Source organism: Otolemur garnettii, unplaced genomic scaffold, assembly GCF_000181295.1.
Source record: "Otolemur garnettii isolate 467f Iridium unplaced genomic scaffold, OtoGar3 scaffold00051, whole genome shotgun sequence".
Lineage (NCBI taxonomy): Eukaryota > Metazoa > Chordata > Mammalia > Primates > Galagidae > Otolemur > Otolemur garnettii.
The window spans coordinates 3810052-3831507 of record NW_003852446.1 but is presented as its reverse complement, the minus strand read 5'-3'; the positions used below and the strand labels follow the sequence as shown (position 1 = coordinate 3831507).

Below are 21456 nucleotides of genomic sequence, written 5' to 3'. Positions count from 1 at the left end.
GGGAGTAAAGGCACCCGCCACAATGCTTGCTGGTGTTTTTTTTTGTTGTTGTTGTTTGTTTGTTTTTTGTTGTTGTTTTGTTTTTAGAGACGGGGTGGGGGGTCATCTCACTCTGGCTCAGGCTGGTCTTGAACTCCTGAGCACAAGCAATCCAACCGCCTCAGCCTCCAAGAGTGCTAGGATTACAGGCTGCTGCTGCATTTTTAATGCCCCCAGAGCTATTTGGAGAAAAAATGTATTTTTAGACGTGTGCTTACAGAGGACAAGTTTCTATGATCAGCAGTTGTATTCTAACAGTAGTTCATAGACGCGTGTTCTTTATGATAACAGTACTTGGGGAATGTTTTTCAGTATTGACAATTTTGCCACTTTTGCCATTTTTTTCTTAATTACCCATTAAATGTACTGTGTTTCCCATGGTGAATATTCTTTCAGGCTGTTTGTGGTTTTGTGTTTTTAATGGGAAGAATGTGAAAATATGATTTTGGAAATGAATTGGGATTTTGAGAAAGGAGTTTATAAACACCTGATGCCTTTTGTTTGTTCTGCTCTAGCTTTAACCATAACTTTTAAAACAGTTGAATGGGATTAAAAATAATCAGCCAAACGCCATTTAAAACAGCTTTGAAGTTTTTGAATTAACTTTATATCCAGGGTGTCTGTAAAGTTGGTGTGCAATTTAAATAGTTGTCTATTTTAACGCCAGACACTTGTAATCCTAGCACTCTGGGAGGCTGAGGCAGGTGTTTTGCTCAAGCTCAGGAGTTTTGAGATCAGTCTGTGCAAGAGCAAGACTTAGTCTCTAAAAAAATTGCCCAGGGTTGTGGCGGGCGCCTGCAACTCCCAGCTACTCCAGAGGCTGAGGCAGGAGGATCACGTGAGCCCAAGAGTTGAAGTTGCTGTGAGCTATGATGCTACAGCACTCTACCCAGGGCACAGAATGCAACTCTGTCTCAAAAAAAAAAAAAGTTGTCTATTTTAAATTGCATGCAAACTTTATGGACACCCTGTATATCATAGCAACCTCAAACTCTTGGGTTCAAGTGATTCTTTTGTCTCAGCCTCCAGAGTAGATGGGACTACAGGTGCCTGCCACAACGCCCAGGTATTTTTGTTTGTTTAGCAGGCTTGGGCGAGTTTGCACCCTCTAGTCCCAGTGCATGTGACCGGTGCCCTAACCACTGAGCTATGGGCACCGAGCCCCTTATGATCTTCTGGAGGTTATATACCTGTTTACCCCAGAGAACCTGAATTCTTTTGGAATTGATAGTTTGGGAAAAAGAGATTAAAATATGTACGGAGAACATTGGAGTCAATCTTGAAGAAGTGGTATCTGTTTATTTTATTTATTTACTTATTTTTTTGAGACAGAGTCTCACTTTGTTGCCCTTGGTAGAGTGCTATGGAGTCACGCTTACAGCAAGCTCCAACTCTTGGGCTTAAGTGATTCCCTTGCCTCAGCCTCCCAGGTAGCTGGGACTACAGGTGCCTGCCACAATGCCCAGCTATTTTTTTATTGCAGATGTTTAGTTGTCCCGGGCTAGGTTTGTACCTGCCTCCCTCAGTATATGTGGCTGGCGCCATAACCACTGTGCTATAGGTGCTGAGCCAGAGGTGATATCTGTTTTTCTCACAAGGCAGTCAGTCAGTCCTTTGGATTTATGGTTCAATCAAACACATCTTCATTAAGCACCTGTGCTGTCTTTAGTATGGAATTCAGTGTTCAGAGCCTGCTGTGTGTGCTAGTTTCTGGGTGTTTAAGGCTTCCCACTAGTAATTTATTCCTGGAAATTTCAAGGTGGTAGCTAAGAAAATTGGTATAATGTAGAACAAGTATTCCTGTTATTTAAATAGCAAATTCAGGGAATATTTTTGTCATAATTTTCAAAACAAAATTCTGGGTTGTAACTGCAAATTATTTCTGGCTTATGGGATATTAATATTATGTCTTACGATTATGTAAAGCTGTACACTTTTATGAGATATTATTTTCTGGGTCAAATAGATAACATACTGGTTAGGCTTGAGGGGAAAAATGAGTTGCTGGCATAAATTTAAATCAGTATGTGATCCATAGATTGCTATTTAAATATTCAGTAGCTTTACTTATATGACTAAGTAGTTTAGCCTCTAATTAGATTTTAACTGACATTTTAAAGTATTTTCTTTAAAATATTTCAGAAATTTTCTTTGAGCTCAAAAATAACAAATAAGAGTTATGATGGTCAGCTATAAGCCAGATGTGACTCTCATTTTCTTTTGGGCTTGTTCCTTTTTAGCTGCCTGCCTGTTCCTCCCAGATGCTTCCTATCACCCCTCTTCCTGCCCCTGTTCCCTTTGCTGTTGGTGTCTGTTTCCGCATCAGTAAAATGGTCAGGGTAATCCTTCACTGTCTCATTGAGAAATAATTGATGATAGTAAAGTGCTTTGAAAGGGCTAAATACAAAGTCTTTTTAATGAAAATGATATAGCCCCTTGTTCCATTTAGGGGAGATAGAAATCCCAATTTTAGTTCAGTCTCTTAGGGATGGAAGAGGAAATTTTCACTTAATTATTATACTGTTCCTTTGGGTTAGTAGAAATGACTATTGTAACTTCAGTAAGTGGAATACTGGTGGATGCAAAGGATCCTCTGCTATTTGAGTTATTAGTCACCTCTAGTCTTTTTTTTTTTTTTTTTGGCCAGGTTACTCTGCCATTCACCCCTCCCCTTTATTTCAGCTCTATTCTCATTCGTTGTGAATGGAAATCTGAGGTCATCTTCTCCATTAGCTTCCCTCCCTGGGGGAGTCTCACTGTCTTCTAATAGTCATATTCCTGGTTTTCAGGATATATAAGATAAGAACAAAGTGAGCTGTGTCAGCTTTAGAGCTGTGAGGTGAAGATTGGTTTGGCATTGCCAGAAGATGTTTTGAGGTTTGGAGTGGGCAAATCAAGCAAATAAGGTATTATTTATGTCTTGAGAATTACTACATAATATTTTAGAGAATTTGAAGTGATTGCTGATACTCAGAGTCAAAAACCTGGAAATTTTAAAAATGACAAATATCAGTGATTTTGAAAGAAAGAATTTTTATCCATCTCTGGCTTTGGGTTTAATAATCATGATCCCTTTATCTTAGGGAAATAGATGAAAGAAACCACTGCTACTTATCTTAGAAGAAAAAAATATGATTAATTTATACCATTATGTAAATACTAGTGTAATTTAGTGGTAAGTTTTCCAGTCTTTTTGGCTTTGGTTACTCTAAGCATAGAAATGACTTTACTGTCTGTTGTGATAACATCTCATTTATGAAAGACAGCAGAAGTGGTGGTTCTTAAAGTGGGATAATTTAAGAAAATTTCAGAAACCATCTAAGCTTTGAAATGTGCATATGTTCTTTGGTTTTTTTAAAGGCATTTTTGCTTATTTTGTCTTTATATTGTCCAATGGAAGTAAACCTTGGCAACCTTAGAAATAATAATACTGGGGTTTTCATGCTAAGAGATTTATGGTAAACATACATCCATAAACATTTCTCTTAATTTCACTTTTTCATGCATGAGATGGAAAAGATTTAACCTAAGAAATGGATGATATGTGTGAAAAGTAAAAGCTTTCGAAGCTCCTATAGTAGTTTGTATGATAGTCATGTTCTTAATTTACTGATCATCTGACATAAGCTAGATGAATTGTAGAAAGAGTTAAAAAAAAAGAATAGGCTTGTTGAGTCTGTGTGAATAAAGACCTGGGAAACATTTGGAGGTAGCATTTGACTACCTACTACTTGTGACCTGTGTTTATGGCTATGGCTCTGCCCCTTCCTAAGTTTATAGGAGCAAATTGTTGAAAGAGCGGAAAGAGAGTGCCCACCTTTTGTGGTAATGTGCCATTGTAAACTTCAGAAGGGACAGATGTATTGCAATTCTAGGGCATACCTTGAGGATGCTCTCTTTTCTCTGGGAAAAGTTGGTGAGTCTGTCTTTGCTCCTCTTTAGACTACACGCTCAATTTTTCTTAACCCCCGTTTCTCATAAGGATTAACAATTGCTGAATTTATTTGGTATGTGCCTTGTAGCCTTGACATAGTTTTTTAAGCATACATATTGATAAAGTCATTTTTTTTGGTTAACATTTGGTCACTTTTCCCACCTTTCATTGGTTTTAACTGGTTTATGATTTGAATGTATACTTACTTTTTAAATTAAACACTGATTCAAATGTGTTTACATGTGCCCTTTGCTATGAAACTTGTCTTTTTTTTTCTTTTGAAAGATTTCCAAAAGTATTATTGTATTTGGAGCATTTTTGATACACTTTTATGTTATTTTAAAAGTAATATAATCAGTATTATTTAATTTTTAACTAAGGTAGAGTTTCATAAATCTGTTTAAATGAAATGCCAGCATGTTTGGTCATTAAAATTAAGATATAATATTCAATAATGATAAGTATATTTAATATATCACTTGGTTTTAGATTACGTTAGAAACTGATTTAAGTTTTCTGTTTTGAAATTTTGAGAAGTTGTAGAAATATTTAAATGGCTAATTTGCTGACACCTGCTTCACGTTTGAAGTATTGTCAGGGATGTTTAGTTTTCTGGTCACTTCAGATTGTGGTTTATTGCATGCTTCTCTGCAGTCTGTTGTCTAGTGGGGATTGTTGTCATCATTTCCATTACTTCTTGTAGGGCCAGTGTTAGAAACCATAAATCTAGACTGTAGTGATAATAGGAACAGGCTGTAACCTGATCCAGTTCTTTTGTCAAAATGTCTCACCATGAGCTGCCTCTAGTAAATTGACATGCCCTGCCATTAACTTCAGTCCTCTACAAATGTCAGTGGGCAGCAGGTCTTTGGGCAATTAGCCTGTGGCTGTGGTTTAAAACCCTAGGAATTTACAACTATAAACTGGGATTTTGGCAACCCTTGACTTGTCTTTCATTTATCTGTTTTCTGACTAGCATACTTTTTAGCTAAATACATAGCTTTCACATAATTAAAATTATAAGAGATTAATTCTTCTAACTTGTAGGCTGTGATGTTTTTTATAACTTAAAAATTCTTGAGAATAGTTAAGTCATCTTCTTGGCTTTGTTTTGACACAGAAAGATTCGTTTCTAATTTGTTGGGTTAGGTTATTACTAAAGCATAATTAAAATTGCTCTTCTGGAAACCTTAGTTTCCCTGAGAAGACTTGATTTGATAAATCCTTGCTAACAAAAATGTTCTTTTTAAAAATAAATCCCAGAAATGTGGAGATAAAATTGTTCTTAATATTTATTAGTCATAACTTAGACATGGAATGTTAGTTTTAAATGTAGTTACAACATTAGAGTTTAGTTTTTTTTTTTTTTTTGATTAGTCTTAAAGATATGTCAGAAAAGGATAGCTGCTATTACCGGAAGCAAAATCTTAGTTAAAAGAGAGCTTCTCTTTGTCAAAGAAAGACAGTAACTACAATATATTTTAATTAAATCAATGCTTTGCATTTATACATAGTGTGAAGTGTTTCTTGAAATAAAATAAGAAATTATTATCAAGGCAAAATGAAAAATTTAAAGGTGTTTTAAGCAGTTAACTCAGACTCTCCCTATAATATACTGGACAATAAAGGGCTTTTTTGTTTGTTCAAGTCTTAAAACCATGTCTATAACAAGGATTAAAAAAGGAAGAAAAAACTTTTATGTTTGTGCTATTTCATTGATCTCTGGTCTATTGTGAATATAACTTTCATCACTTATTCCAACATTTTCTTAGTAACACCAGCAAACATATTCATGAACCTTGAAACTTCTGTACGTTTGATGTTATTCAAGGGGATGTGATGACCTATTTTTGCAATAGATTATTTTGTGAGCAATTACTATCTTTTCCCTTTTTGTGAGTGAAAATTGGTTTTCCTAATGTAGACATCATCTGAACAGGGGCGTTGCATCATTTTATAACATCTGACCAGTGGCTTAAAGTTGGAAATGGCCCTGGGAAATTTCTTACTATTGGACTTGTTTAGTTCCTATTCTTGTCAAACTGTTGTACCCTTATTGACTCTTCAGGCAGTGGTTTCTAATTAGAGACTCAAGGTAAAACTTAACCTTATCTTTAAAGATAGTTTCTATTAAATTAACCAATATTCCTTTACGTAGGGTTTTTACAAATTCTTCCTAGTATTCAGTCCTAGAAAAAAGTTTGACTTTTCTGTTGAATTTGTATATACTTTTATATTGTAATGAGACTTAAATAAATGTTTTTCTTTTTGCTTTAGGTGCTAGGAAGCCCAGAGGCGAATTATTTAGGTGAGTACTAAATTTCTTCCAACTAACTAATACATTTTTATTTGTTCTTAATTAAGAAAACCTCTACCCTAAGTATGTTTTTATGTCGAAACTGCTAATTTTTTTTTAAGCAGCAAAGTATAATACGCAGAAATTATATAGAAAATGATTTTGGTGGGTAGTGCCTGTGGCTCAGTGAGTAGGGCACTGGCCTCATATACTGAGGGTGGTGGGTTCAACCATGGCCCGGGCCAAACTGCAACAAAAAAAATAGCTGGGTGTTGTGGTGGGCGCCTATAGTCCCAGCTACTCAGGAGGCTGAGGCAGGAGAATTGCCTAAGCCCAGGAGTTGGAGGTTGCTGTGAGCTGTGATGCCACAGCACTCTACCGAGGGCAAAAAAAAAAAGCAGTCCTTTTAGAGATACATACAGTGATATATGTGGATTTAGATTTGATGAGGTCACAAGGTCCAGCATTATTTGAGCTCTTTAGCTTAGCACTGAGAAAAAACTCTGCCTGGCCCATTGAATTACATTGTATTTTAGCTTCCCTATTATGTTTGAAACTCTAAAAAGCATCGATTTTATTTCTTGGACATGTTAATTTAAACATAAGGATCAGCTCACTTTGGTTTATTGGTATATTTATTTAAAAAATGCTTGAGGGTGTTCTGCATGCCAGGTGCTATTCTGGGTACTTGAAGATACAGCAGTAAATAAGGCAGACAGAATAAAATAAATTCCTCCCCTTTTGGAGATTTCATTTAAGTAGAATGAGACGTATGATAAATGAGTAAATTATAAAGTACATTAGAAACTATACCCTATATTAGAAACTAAGCCTTATATAGAAAATGAAGATGTTAATCATAAAATTAAAACTGGCTCCTATTAAAAATAGTTTTAGTTTATAGTTTTTCAAAATGCTCTTTCACATTATTTCTGTGGCCTTCCGGTATAGCTGATGCTTTTCTTTTTTATTAGATCCAATGGATGTCAAAAAGGAGGATCCAGAGAAAATTTCTCAGTCAAGCACATCTGTGCAAGATGGTAGGTTTTAAAGTAGTTTAATACAACATAGTTTTCTTTCTCACTGAGTGTTAAAATGAACTCTTTTATTGTTTTTTGGTATAGTCCACATACAGTAAAATCTTACACATGTAAAATCTAAGCAATAAGAAAGGTCAAGAAATTGTATTTTGTTTTGGAAGTTTTACTTTGCTTTTATGTAGTGATAAATTGGTATGACTTAAGTAAGAAGATCACTTTGTGGATTTCAGTACAAATTTTGCCAAATTATAGGTCTCTGGTTATTAGTTACCATGTATTAACAATTTAAATTAATTTCATTATTATTAAAAACTCTTCTTTTAACATTAGAGTCAATATGAAATTTCTTTTTTCATGATCAAAAGACAGTTCAGTGGTAACAAGCTTAGACATTGGGGGTTCTGACAGACCTGTTCTAGAATCCTGGCCTCACTCCTTACTGGCTGTATAATCTTGGGAAAATTATTTAATGTCTCTTAGACTCTTTTTTTCCTTCTCTGTAGCACAGGGACAGTAATAGTACTTACCTCATGGTGCTTTTGGAATTAAAGAAAATGTAAAGCACCTAATATAACACCTAGGTGTATAGTGAATGTTAAGTTTATTAACCCTGAATTATTAATTCATATTTAAGTTCTTTATTGTGAATAGCATGTATATAATCTGCATCAGAGACACTTGGGAGATAGACTGACACGTAGGCCTACTTTTAAGGAAAATGAGAAAAGTCATATGTACACAAAAGGCATGACAAAAATACCATAGCAAACTATTGTTTTACCAGTGATTTCCAGAGTTTTTTTGTTCCTTGTCTTTCTGTTGTACCTTCTCTGCCAGTTCCAAACCTGGAACAGTTCACCCCATGCACCGCTTAAAGATTATCCCATGGAATTGTTGCCTCTCACTGTAGCTGGCCCCTAAGTGCTCCCTTAGCTCCCTTTCCCATTGGCCTTATTTATTCTTCAGCTCTTCCTTCTAACCCCCCAAACCCTCCAAGCAATTAGAGGCCACTAGAATCTTTTAATTATAAAAGCTTTATTGAGATATAATTCACATATCATAGTTTACCCAGTTAATAATAATATATATCATATATATATTTTTCTCTTAAAGGTAACAACTAGTAACTTCAAAGTTCTCAAAACTTTTGATTAAAAAATGAGATTATATAATCAAATTGGCAGCCATCTGCAGATGTTTCTCAGGACCCAGACCCTAACATCTCATCTTAGAAATCAGAGAAGCTCCAAGAGGATTTTTTAAAATCTCTTTAATTAACTGGTATATCCCCTGCACCTGATCTACTCCTAATAGGAATCAAGTCATGAACATGACAGACATGATCCTTGCCCTTTTTGAGCTCAATTGGCAAGATAGATATTAAACTAATGCCTAGTTATAGCTGTGATAGACACTGTGAAGTAGTAGATATTGTTCAGCTGAGAAGCTTCATATATTTTGCCCATCTTTGTCACATAGCTTATAAACCCAAGTCTAACACTAGTAGAAGACATTATAGTTCTGATTTACTTTGGAGAAGACCAGGGGGACTCATATAGATTGTATTTAGTGCTAACAGGTGTTGGAGCTAATATATGGACTAGAATAGAGTGCAAGTCAAATAAGAACAGGGACCGTGGGCACATGGGAATAACCATCAGATCACAAGGTTAGGTTATGTACACGTGGGCCCTTTCTGAGAGAGAATATACCCCTCCCAATATGTCAGTAATGATATAATGCAGAGGAAGACTGGGACCTCCTTAGGCTTAGCTAAGACTTTCTGATTATATTGATTTCTGGTGGGGAATTCCAGGTATGGTATTGATGTAGATGTTTCAAATCTAAACTAGTAAAGCCTGGAACTGTGTGTGTTTTCCCTATAATATTGGTAGGATCTCAGCATATGGGCAGCTAAGATGGACAGTTTTAATCAAGGTAGACTAAAATTTTTGCCTTATGAAAAAAGAAAAAAATTAAAGCTAACCGTCATTAGCTAGCAATCTGATAGAAAATGATCATATTACAGAGCACTAGCAATAAGGATTTGTTAACTCAAATTATAGCCCATTCAGGTAGAGATGGTGGTACAATATTTTTTTAAAAGTTCGTGTTAGGGAGATGATTAAATATTTTCAGTGTCATTGAAAAATTTTACAAATGTCACTGGGATATAAATGTAAAATGGTTTTGTGTAAAATAATCCATATCAGTCAGTTTTTTTCCCATTCATGTTTTGGTTTTTTTTGTTCTTTTTACTTAAAAAAATTTTTTTTGGTTCTGGTTTTTTTATTTTTAATGCTCTCCGTGATCTTATGGTTGTAGAGCTTCTTTTAGAACCTTGGGTCTCCTGATTGTGAGGTTAGTGCTAGGAGGACACTGAAATATCTGTTCACTTTAATTTTGGAGCCATGGATCTCAGTTTTTACTTTTGACAGAGCTATCTAGGATTCATAAATTTAGGTAAAACTATGACATTTAGGTTTTTTGTTGTTGTTGTTTTTGAATCAGAGTCTCACTGTGTTGCCCTCAGTACTCTTGGGCTTAAGTGATTCTTTTGCCTCAGCCTCTTGAGTAGCTGGGGCTACAGGTGCCTGCCATAAGTCCGGTATTTTTTTTTTTTTTTGCAGTTTTTGGCTAGGGTTAGATTTGAACCCTCCACCTCTGGTATATGGCGCCGGCACCCTAGTCCTTTGAACCACAGGGGCTGCCTTCCTTCTGGTTATTTTTTGGTAGCAGTTATCATAGTGGTTTAGCAGACCTGGGCAGGGCTTAAACCCAGCTTGAACCTGCTATCCCTGGTATGTGTGGCTGGCACCCTAACCACTGAGCTATTGGTGCCAAGCCTGACATTTAGTTTTATAGTATGCCATTTATGGAGTGATTTACATATATTCTACTTCACTTAATTCTCAAAATATCTAGTACCATATGTATTACTTTTCCCATTTTGTACATAGATGAAGGAACTGAGGCTGAAAAGTGACATGACTTGCTTAGGGTCACATAGGTAATAAGAAGTAGAGCCATACTAAAACTAGGCAGTTCTGGCTCCAATCCCCTCATTCTTGATGCTCCTATACTTGACTTTTAACACTGTGTGTACTGTTTGCTTCACATCATCTGGAAGCGGAATCAAATCTAGTATTTTCTTTAATGAAACAATTTCTTATATTTATTGTGGAAAAAAGTGAGGTACAAAATGTTACCTAAGACATGCTCAATACCATATGTATACGTACACATATAAATACATGCAGTCATGAATGGTAGTACACTGAAGCTGGTTTGCATATGTTTAGGACAGCCAGTTGTGCACATCTCTTCCCATCTTCATGGTTGGTGGCTTTACCCTGCAGTTAGCAATGACCATAGTAGTTACATTACGGAAATTTGTAAATGCTGCCATTCAGATTTTTTGTTGTATTTTCCAGAGAGCTTGTTGTTAAACATTTATATTAGCACTCTAGTTTTTTTTTCTTTTGGGGAGGTTACATGTAGCATATAAAAAGCTGGAAATGTAGATTTCTCCAGGAAGGGAGAACTGTCAACCCCAATGTTTTTATAGGGAGGAAACTTAACAAATGTATAGAAAAACCTCATGGTTGATGAGAATAAACTTCATATGAATTAATAGTACCTTCAGCACTACTGACAAGTCTTTTTTTCAGTGTCTTCACAGTTTGGCTGGCAGAGTGAATTCCGTGTTGAAGCCAGGCAATGTACTCTGTTTTCTGATCTTCTCTAGCATTATAAGATATATCATGAAGATGAAGTGAGAAAGGACGAGAGTTTGTAGAACATGTGGATCACTAAAACAATCCATATCAATGACTGTACTGATGATTAGTTAATGGCTTTGTTCTGCTACTGTCCTCTTGACACTCTGAATGGAGATGTAATAGTCTATTGAGAAACCACTCTGGTTCTCAGATACTGTTATTTCCATAAAGCATCGCAGGAGTGAAATGCTATTAGATCATGCACCTTAAATGCCTTTAGCCCCCCATAAATTACAGGGAAGCATTTTCATATCAATGGGATGAAATTATGAAAGCACATTTCTTGAGTAAATTTATATTAGAGACAGACAGATAGACTCTATGACTCTATAAAAATTCCTTTAAGTATTTCTAGCATCCATATTTTTAGAATCACTAAACTGTAATCCTCATTACACTGAGAAGATCCAGGTTGTAATTTATATCAGGACCATTATTCTCAGGAAATTGTCTTGTTTTTTATTTTCTTTCTTTTTTTTTTTTTTTTTTTGAGACAGAGCCTCAAGCTATCCCCCTGGGTAGAGTGCCGTGGCATCACGCTCACAGCAACCTCCAACTCCTGGGCTCAAGCGAGTCTCCTGCCTCAGCCTCCCAAGTAGCTGGGACTACAGGCGCCCGCCACAACGCCTGGCCATTTTTTGGTTGCAGCCATTGTTGTTTGGCGGGCCCGGGCTGGGGATTCGAACCCGCCACCTTAGGTGTACGTGGCTGGCGCCTTAGCCGGTTGAGCCACAGGCGCCGAGCCTTGTTTTTTATTTTCATGCTGATAATCAAATGTACATTGGAAGTTCGAATCTGCTCTTTAGGAAGTATTTTTTTTTAAGAGGTATAGAATTAAAACCCATTTTCTTCTTGAAAGGTAGTATATTCATTGTATATACTTAAAACCCCTATTTTGAACATGTGCTTTTTCTAGATTCTTTTCAATGGGACAAGTACTTGGAAGAGACAGGATCTATAAGTGCTCCTTCAGAGTACTTCAGACAGGTATAGTAAAATTCTGTGATGTTGTGTATATTAATTTAAACTATTAACTTGGAGTGGATGATTGTTAGGTTCTTGAGTGTAGGAGAGATAGTGGGATTGTGTCATGCCACTGAGGAGCTAGATGGCCTCTTTGTGTTCATTCATTAAGAACTTACTCTGTGTCAGGTACTCTAAGCCTTTATGATTGCCCATCTGAGGGAAAGACAGGCATGTAAAGAAATAAATATGAAAAGCATGACAACTGTATACTGGGAGGGCTTGTAGAAAAGGTACTATATAAGATGGTTGGAATTACATTCAAGGCAGAGAGAACATCCAAAGCCAAGGCACATGGGTGTAAAAGAATCCCATTGTTGAGGGAGGGCATGAGGTGGCCAGGGGCAGTATGTGGAAATGATATTAAAGGTGTGGGGGCTTTTCAACTGTGTTGGTTGGACTATATCATAGGCAGTGGTGAGCTGCTGGTTGACAAGGGGAATGGCATAATCATGTTTTTCCTTTAGAAGGCCACTCAGGATACATTTTAGAACCTGTATTTGAGTTGCCTGGAAGTGGACAGATGAATGAGACCAGCAGTGGGCAGTATATTTATGTTGCATTGTCAAACCAAGGAGAGAATTTGGAGATCTTTTCCTTGATCCTTATAGCTCTGACCTCAACTTGTCATCTGCTATGACTGTTACTTAAAATGTTCCTCAGGTATCCTGGTAATATAACTGACCATGTGTTTTTCTCCCACAGTTGCTGCATTTTAACAAAATTTTCTTTATATATAGTCTAAGATTCCACCAACTAATGACTTCAAAGTCGGCATGAAATTGGAAGCACATGATCCTCGCAATATGACTTCAGTATGTATTGCTACAGTTATTGGAATTACTGGGGCCAGACTGCGTTTACGGCTGGATGGTAGTGACAACAGAAATGATTTTTGGAGACTTGTTGATTCCCCGGATATACAGCCTGTTGGGACATGTGAAAAGGAAGGAGACTTACTTCAACCTCCACTGGGTAAGAATAGAAACAGTTTTTAAAATAACATACTCTTATTAAAGCGATATTCAATAGAAACAATTTTAAATGGCCTTTAAAAATCTCTTTTCTTAGGCATTCTTGCAAATAGGTGGTCAGATGGTTAGTGTGGAGAATGTATGATGAGTGAGGAACTCAGTACCATCTGTTGTGGAGTTTTGCATTATGTATGCTGAAAGTTCCCCAACCAGGGCAACAACTCATGCTAAGTCTTCAAACTTGTAATGGCAGAAGCATCTCTGCTAGATCACGTACATAGATTCAGAAATCCTGCTGGGGGAAGAAGTCTGTAGCATTTGATATAAATCACGTTCTCTCTTGCTACTGTCCACTAAGCCATTCAGCAGTTTGGGTGAGCATAGGGGAAGGGTATGATTCCACATTCAGGTTCCAGTTTCAAACCTGGGAGTTTCATCCTCCCTACAGTGAAGAACTGGAGTGAGTGGGTAGGAGTCAGTGCCTTTAGGTCTCTGCAGAGAAGAAGATGGAACTTCTAGCATAGGTTTTAGAGTACAAAATATGTAACACTTAATTTTGGCCAAGTTTAAAAGGTAAAAAGGGTGTGACTCTAAATTAGGGCAAAACTTTTCTTTATAAAATTTAAATGTACCATGATACGCTGTAGGAGAAAATGATTTAATTTGCTTGATCACTATTCTACCTTTTGTGTGAATGGTGGATATTGGTTTTTATTTGCTTTTTGCCTTCTTTTCTTCATATCGTGTACATTTTTGCCTTGTTCATACTGTTCCTTAAATTCTAAAGAATTTTGTATGAGATATAAGTGCAAACCTGAGGCTTAGTGTCTCCCTGTTTGTATTTTATTTCTCTGCAGTATGATTATATGATTTTGCACTTTGTTTAAAGAAAATCCAGCTATTGTGATTGTCAGCATTCAAATACATAACTAGATTTATGATTCTTTTTAAACTTTTTAGAGTTTGTTTTAGTTAAAAAATAGGAAATACATAGCAGTACATGGTGATTAGTATCTATTTTGGCAATATACAGGGTGGACATAAAGTTTGTGTGCAATTTAAATTAGTTTACTATTTAAGTTGCACATGAACTTTATGTTCACCCTATATGTAAAAATACACAACTGGCACCAGTTTGCTTTTTAGGTGCTTTTAAATAGCTTAATTTCCATTTTAATATAATACAACTTTTTATTTTTCCTTTTTAAAAGATTTATTTATTTGGCTGGGCACCTGTAGCACAGTGGTTACGGTGCCAGCCACATGCACCGAGACGGGTGAGTTCGAGCCTGGCCTGGGCCAGCTAAACAACAATGACAACTGCAACAAGAAAATAGCCGGGCATTGTGGCGAGTGCCTGTATTCCTGGCTACTTGGGAGGCTGAGGCAAGAGAATCGCTTAAGCCCAAGAGGTGGAGGTTGCTGTGAGCTGTGAAGCCACAGCAATCTACTGAGGGCAACAAAATGAGACTGTCTAAAAAAAAAGTAAAAGTCGTTCTCTAGAGAAAAATGGTGAATAAAACCTCTTTTTTTATAGGGAAGCTTTTTCATGGTATCTAATTTATTTTATAAAATAGGGTTCCAGATGAATGCATCATCTTGGCCAATGTTTCTTTTACGAACACTGAATGGATCTGAAATGGCACCTGCAGCGTTCTTCAAGCAGGTAAGAAAGATGTTATAGAAAGCTTCTATCAGCTAGGCCATGGTTTTACTATTTTAGTGAGGATGCTTAAATGCTTTGTCATCTCTGACATTGAAGAGCAGAAATGCTTTTAAAATTACTAGATTGGCAAATGTGTTCGTTTTCTAGAGTTGCCATAACAGAGTACCACAGACTGAGTGGCACAAGAGAGATTTATTTTCTCATGGTTCCGGAGACTAGAAGTTCACAATCAAGATGCCGTCTGGGTTGGTTTCTGGTGAAGCCTGTTTACTTGGCCTGAGATGGTCTTTTCTGTGTCTATGGACATCCCTGTTTTTTTCTCCCTTTTCTTCCTCCAGTCCTGTTGGATTTGGTCCCCACCCTTATGATCTCAGTTACCCTTTATTTCTTAAGGTTATATTAAAGGACCTATTTCCAAGTAGATATTGGGAGTTAGTTCTTTAACATAAGAATTTTGGGAGGACACAATTCAGTCCATAACAGTAGCTTAAACAATAGAAATTTATTTGCTTACAGTTGTAGAGACTAGAAATCTGAGGTTACGGTGTCAGCAGGATTGGTTTCTTTTGAGGCCTCTCTCCTTGGTTTATAGATGGCTATCTTCTCCCTGTGTTTTCACGTGGTTTGTGAGTCTGTGTTCTAATTTCCTCCTTTTCATAAGGATGTCCGTTATATTGGATTAGGGCCCACCCAAATGACCTCATTTTAACATAATTACTTTTTTAAAGACTCTGTGTCCAAATACAGTCACATTTTGAGGTACCAGGGATTAGAGAATCACTGTATGAATTTCTACTCACGTGCCACCTTCCATATGAGACTTGTTTTAATTCACCTATTTAAAATTGCATAACCTCTTTCTCTACATTGCTTTCTGGATCTCCCTTACTGTGTTCTACTCTCTGTTTTGGCATAGCATTTATTTCTAACATTGTATATGTTCTATTTTAAAAAGAATAACTTCGTCATTTGTCTCTTCTCGTTAGCACGTAAGTACTGTAAAGGTGAGATTTTGTCTGTTTTGCTAATTAATGTATCCCAAGAACTTCCAATAGTGTCTGGCATGTAATAGATACTTGGTAAGTATTTGTAAAGGACTAATGAAAGTTACAGGACTAAAATTCTTGATTAAGTCAAGGAAGTAGTTAAGAATAAGAAGGTAAAAGTGATAAATACAACAGTTTGGTCAGTAGACTTTGTGAATATAGCAGTAAACAAAGTATAAAAATCTCCTGCCCTTATGGAGCTTATCTTCTATTTGGGAAAATGCTTAATAAACTATGCTAAATAAATAAAGTGTATATATTATATTTAATAGTTGTTTATACTATATTAGATGGGTTGGCTAGGAGAGTCTCACTGAGAAGGTGCTATTGAGTGAAGATCTGAAGGAAGAGAGAGAGTGAACCATGAAGGCTTCAAGAGTGAGAATATTCCTGGTAGAGTAATGCAGAGAATGTTGAAACTGGCTTCAGACTTGGTAGGATGTGGAAAAAAATAGCCTTTAAGGAGAACCACATTGTAGGTAATCAAGAAGGGAAGTCAAGGGTGGTGCCCATAGCTCTAAGGTTAGGACACCGGCCATGTACACCCAGGCTGACGGGTTTGAACCCAGCCCAGGCCAGCTAACACGACAGTGACAACTGCAACAACAAAAAAAGCTGAGCATTGTGGCGGGTGCCCGTAGTTCCAGCTACTGGGGAGGCTGAGGCAAGAGAATCACTTAAGCCCAAGAGTTTGAGGTTGCTGTGAGCTGTGATGCCATGGCACTCTACTGAGGGTGACATAGTGAAATGCTGTCTCAAAAAAAAATGAATAAAGAAGGGAAGTTAAAAGCTGGGCATGTTATCACGTGCCTGTAGTCCCAGTTGCTTGGGAGGCTCAGGCAGGTGGATCAGTTGAGCCTAGGAGTCCCAAGAGTGTAAGTCCAGCGTGGGTAACATAGTGAGAATCTTGTCTTTTTTTTTGAAAGGGGAGGATAGAAAAAAGCATTCTTGACTAGTTACCTTCTAGAATAGAACCATTTTTGTCACAATAGTAAGAGAAAAGAGAAGGATACCATGACTATTTTAGCTACTGGTTTTACAAATTTTATCTTTGTGTTTAGGAAGTTATTCAAGAACTGATGATGATGAGAAACTCAATTTTTTTAAAAACCCATTTCACTTAACATCATAACCTCCAGTTTCTTCCATGTTGCTGCAAATGAAATGAAGGATTTCTTTTTTTTGCAGTTTTTGGCCAGGGCTGGGTTTGAACCCACCACCTCTGGCATATGGGGCCGGTGCCCTACTCCTTTGAGCCACAGGTGCCGCCTAGGATTTCATTTTTTTAATGGCTGAATAATAGTCCATTGTGTGTATATACCACATTTTCTTTATCCATCCATCTGTTAACAGACACAGGTTGATTCCATGTTTTGGCCATTGTGGTAGTTCTCCAATAAACATAGGAGTGCAGGTATCTCTTCAGTATATACTGACTTCCTTTCTTTTGGATGTATACCTAGCAGTGGGTTTGCTGGATCATATGGTAGTTCTATTTTTAGTTTTTTGAGGAACCTCCATACTTTTTTCCATAATGGCTTTACTAATTAATAGTCCTATCAAGAGTATATAGGTGTTCCTCTCTGTCCACATCCTGGCCTGAATTTGTTGTTATTTTTCTGTTTGAGAGTAGCCATTCTAACTAGGATAAGACAATATCTCATTGTGGTTTTGGTTTACCTTTCCCTTAGAAAGGCATATCATTAGAGTGATTAATGATATTTGAGCATTTTTTTTTTCATATGCCTATTTGTGATTTGTATGTTGCTTTTTGAGAAATGTCGCCTGGGGGAATTAAAATGTGCTGATATCCAGGCCCACCCTAGACTAATTCAGTCAGTATTACTGGTGGTGATTCTAATGTTCAATAAGATTTCGAGCCACTGATTCATGACTATGTATTTCTAGGCTTTTGGTGTGGGTGGCGGGATTGCTGTGCTGGTGCCATTTACAAGGATGAAAATCAGATTGAAAGAAAAGATGTTGATTGTCTTTAAAAGTAGTAGCACTTAGACTCTGTAAGAATCTTGTTAGCATTTACATGTCTTAACTTTTTATACGTAAGGAATAAATAAACAATTTAAAATAATTCGGGATATTATCTTTTGTTCTTCATTTTCTTTGGATTTCTTGCCTTTTAACATACTCTATATTTATTAGGTTTGTCTCAATGTCTCTTCTAAAATTTTTTGTTCATTGCTCTTCCCCTAACCATTACCATCACCACTAGAATGTAAGCTCTACCAAAACAGGGATCTTTGGTATTTTTCTTCACTATTGAATCTTACATTCCTGGTCCTGGCATATAATACATGTTTCTTGAATTAATGAATGAATGAATCAGACTATCACACTGGTTTTATTTCTTTCCAGGTTCTTAGATCTGCTCCAAGATGTTGGAAAGCAGAGTTTCAGATTTGCAAGAACTGTTTTCTTCTTATATTAATTGATAATTAAACATAGAGCTTAATTTTTTATTGCTAAGGATTGTAAGAGAATACATTTGAGCAAATGGTTCTTAATATGTCTTAACAATGAATTTTTTTTAATGTTTTGGTAGGAACCACCAAGGCCACCCCTAAACAATTTTAAAGTGGGGATGAAACTGGAAGCTGTAGACAAAAAGAATCCTTATCTGATCTGCCCTGCAACTATTGGAAATGTTAGAGGAGATGAAGTTCATATTACATTTGATGGCTGGAGTGGAGCTTTTGATTATTGGTGCAAATATTATTCTCGAGATATTTTCCCAGTTGGGTGGTGCCGCCTGACAGGAGATATATTACAACCACCAGGAACTAATGGTACGGTAATAATTAACTACATGTGTTTTTATTTCATTGAAGTTAGATATAATTGCTGCTGGTGGCATTGTGGTTATATTGGTGATATTAGGACTTTATGTCCAACTCAAGTGGCAGGCAGACCAGAAGAAGTACTATCCAGACTCAAGACTTGGAGGTAAAGAAATCTCATGATCAGAATTCTTGAGGGCCACCCCTGTACTGAAGAACGTGGGCAAAGCTAAAAGTCACATTTGAACCACTGAAGCCTGTTGCTGTCAACATTGCTGGATAGGGGCACAATAACTAACCTTTATAGTTACATTCAATTAAAAATTACATGTGATGTTCCATTGTGCATATCCCAAAGATATATTTTTTTAAAGATTTGGCATAACAACTGTTATAAACATTATTATGATTTAGTTCCTATTCTTAAATTGATACTTTGATAGTCTTAAATAAAAGCTACATGTCAATGAAAATTTTTGACTGTATAGATGCCATTGTAGATTAGTATGTTATTATAGTTATGGTAGTGTTTATCAGTTATAGCACTATTTCCTAAGTTGAATATTGTGACTATCCAGGTATTTTCTTTTAAGAAAAGTGATCAAAATGTTGATGCTCCTTGGTGACTTCCAGGGGCTTAGATATGCCTAACTTGATCTTTTATGATAGAATAACTGCTGAGACTTAAGTGGGGTTTCAGGCGCAGAACTCAGTCATTGGCCTATGTTTAATATAAACTTTTTTTTTTAAGGCAAGCATGAAACTAAGTTTATTGAGGAAGAGAATGATAGGTTTACAGAGTAAGAAGGTTTACAAAGCAGGATACACTTTCCATAGACAACGAATGGGCCTCCATTGTTAGGGCAAGTAGGCAAAGAAGCCTTTTTAATATAAACTTATTAGTGGGATAGAATGTAAACATACTTAAGATTTACTCCATTGAGGGTGGCGCCTGTGGCTCAGTGAGTGGGGCGCCAGCCCCATATTCTGAGGGCGGCAGGTTCAAACCTGGCCCCAGCCAAACTGCAACGAAAAAATAGCCAGGCATTGTGGTGGGCGCCTGTGTTCCCAGCTACTTGGGAGGCTGAGGCAGGGGACTCGCTTGAGCCTAGGAGTTGGAGGTTGCTGTGAGCTGTGATGCCACAGCACTCTACCCAGGGGGACAGCTTGAGGCTCTGTCTCAAAAAAAAAATAAATCTCTTTCTAGATTTGGAAAGTTTTTTAGCTATTATTTCATTAAACAAGCACTCTCTCCCTTTGGGCTTCTCTTCACATTCTGGGATACTCGATTCATTTTTTATTGTATTTTTTTATTTTGAATTGAATTAATTTTTTTTAGTATTTCATTTTTTAAATTTCAAATTAATATGAGGGTTCAAATGTTTAGATTATATTGTTTGCATTTTTTAGGTATAGTTCAAGTTGTAGTTGAGCCCTTCATCCAGGGGTTATGCTGTATATCCTTTGTGCCCATTGAGAGTTGACCAATCCTTATCCCTCCTCCTTGCTCCCCTTTTCTCCCCCCCACTTGAATTTAATTGTGTTTTTCCTCTCATGTGGGGGTGTAGTAGTTCATGTATTGGTTTCATACTAGTGTGAATACATTGGATACTTGATTTTCCATTCTTGTGATACTTTATTAGATGAATGTTCTTCAGCTTATTCAGGTTAGTACAAAAGATATAAAGTCTTCATCTTTTTATGGCTGAATAGTAATTCCATGGTATACATATACTACAGTTTATTAATCTATTCATAAGTTGATGGGCACTTGAGTCACAAATGTTGTGACTATTGTCATGTACAATTAATGTCTATACATTGATTTTTATTTCTGCATTGTATTTCATCATGTGGCCATACCATAATTTAGTTAACCAAATCTATTTTGTTATGTATTTATAGTATTTGCAGGTTTCTTTTATTAAACTAGATGATATAATGTTCTCAGTCACAACTAGGTGATATTATGAATACTTCTATGCATGTACCTTTTTATGCTTCTCTGTTTCTGTAGAATAACTTTGCTGGATTAAGATATATATATATATATATATATATTTGTTATTATTTTTTTTTTGCAATTTTTGGCTGGGGCTGGGTTTGAACCCCCCACCTCCAGTATATGGGGCTGGTGCCCTACTCCTTTGAGCCACAGACGCTGCCCCTAAGGGGGTATATTTTTAAGGCTGATAAATGGTCTTTCAAAAAGACATACCTGATTCTACAACCCTCAAATACAGATGAAAATATTTTCTTCCTACTCTGGCCAACCTTTGGAATTTTCTTTCTTTATTATATTTTGCTAATTTAAAAAGTATTATTTTTCAAACTTTCTTAGATTACTGGTAAGGTTCATTTTTTTCTTTCCATGTAACATTCCTTTGTAATTTGCCTGTTAATCATCATTTTCCGTTTTTCTTTTAATGTGCTCCTTACTGATTTAATCAGGTGCTTCATTTATTGCACGTCAATCTTTTGTTAAAAGTAAAAATATTTTAGTCATTTACTTTTTATTGTTATTGATAGTCTTTTTACTTTTAGAAATAATACTTATTGACTTGAATATTAAAGGATTTAAGGGCCTTAGTTAAATAATTTCAAAAGGCACAAATAATACTTAATTGAATTCAATAAATTAAAAACATTGATATTTTTATTTTGAATATTTCTTAAATACATTGCAAATATTTCTTTTTAACCTTTATGTAATTTTTTTTTTTTTAAAGACAGAGTTTCACTGTGTTGCCCTTGGTAGAATGCTGTGACATCACAGCTCACAGCAACTTCAAACTCTTGGGCTCAAGTGATTCTCTTGCCTCAGCTTCCCAAGTAGCTGGGACTACAGGCACCTGCCACAA

General features: G+C 36.3%; 1 protein-coding gene across 1 annotated transcript in view; it reads left to right on the top strand.

Moving 5' to 3' along the window:
- The first annotated feature begins 7248 nt into the window (after positions 1-7248).
- SCML2 (Scm polycomb group protein like 2) overlaps positions 7249-21456 on the top strand; it is a 47725-nt gene continuing 33517 nt past the window's right edge. The window contains exons 1-5 of the mRNA XM_003791929.1: positions 7249-7309; positions 12008-12078; positions 12855-13089; positions 14666-14754; positions 18361-18604. Of these exons, the coding sequence (XP_003791977.1) occupies positions 7249-7309; positions 12008-12078; positions 12855-13089; positions 14666-14754; positions 18361-18604 (700 nt within the window). The remainder of the gene's footprint in view (positions 7310-12007; positions 12079-12854; positions 13090-14665; positions 14755-18360; positions 18605-21456) is intronic.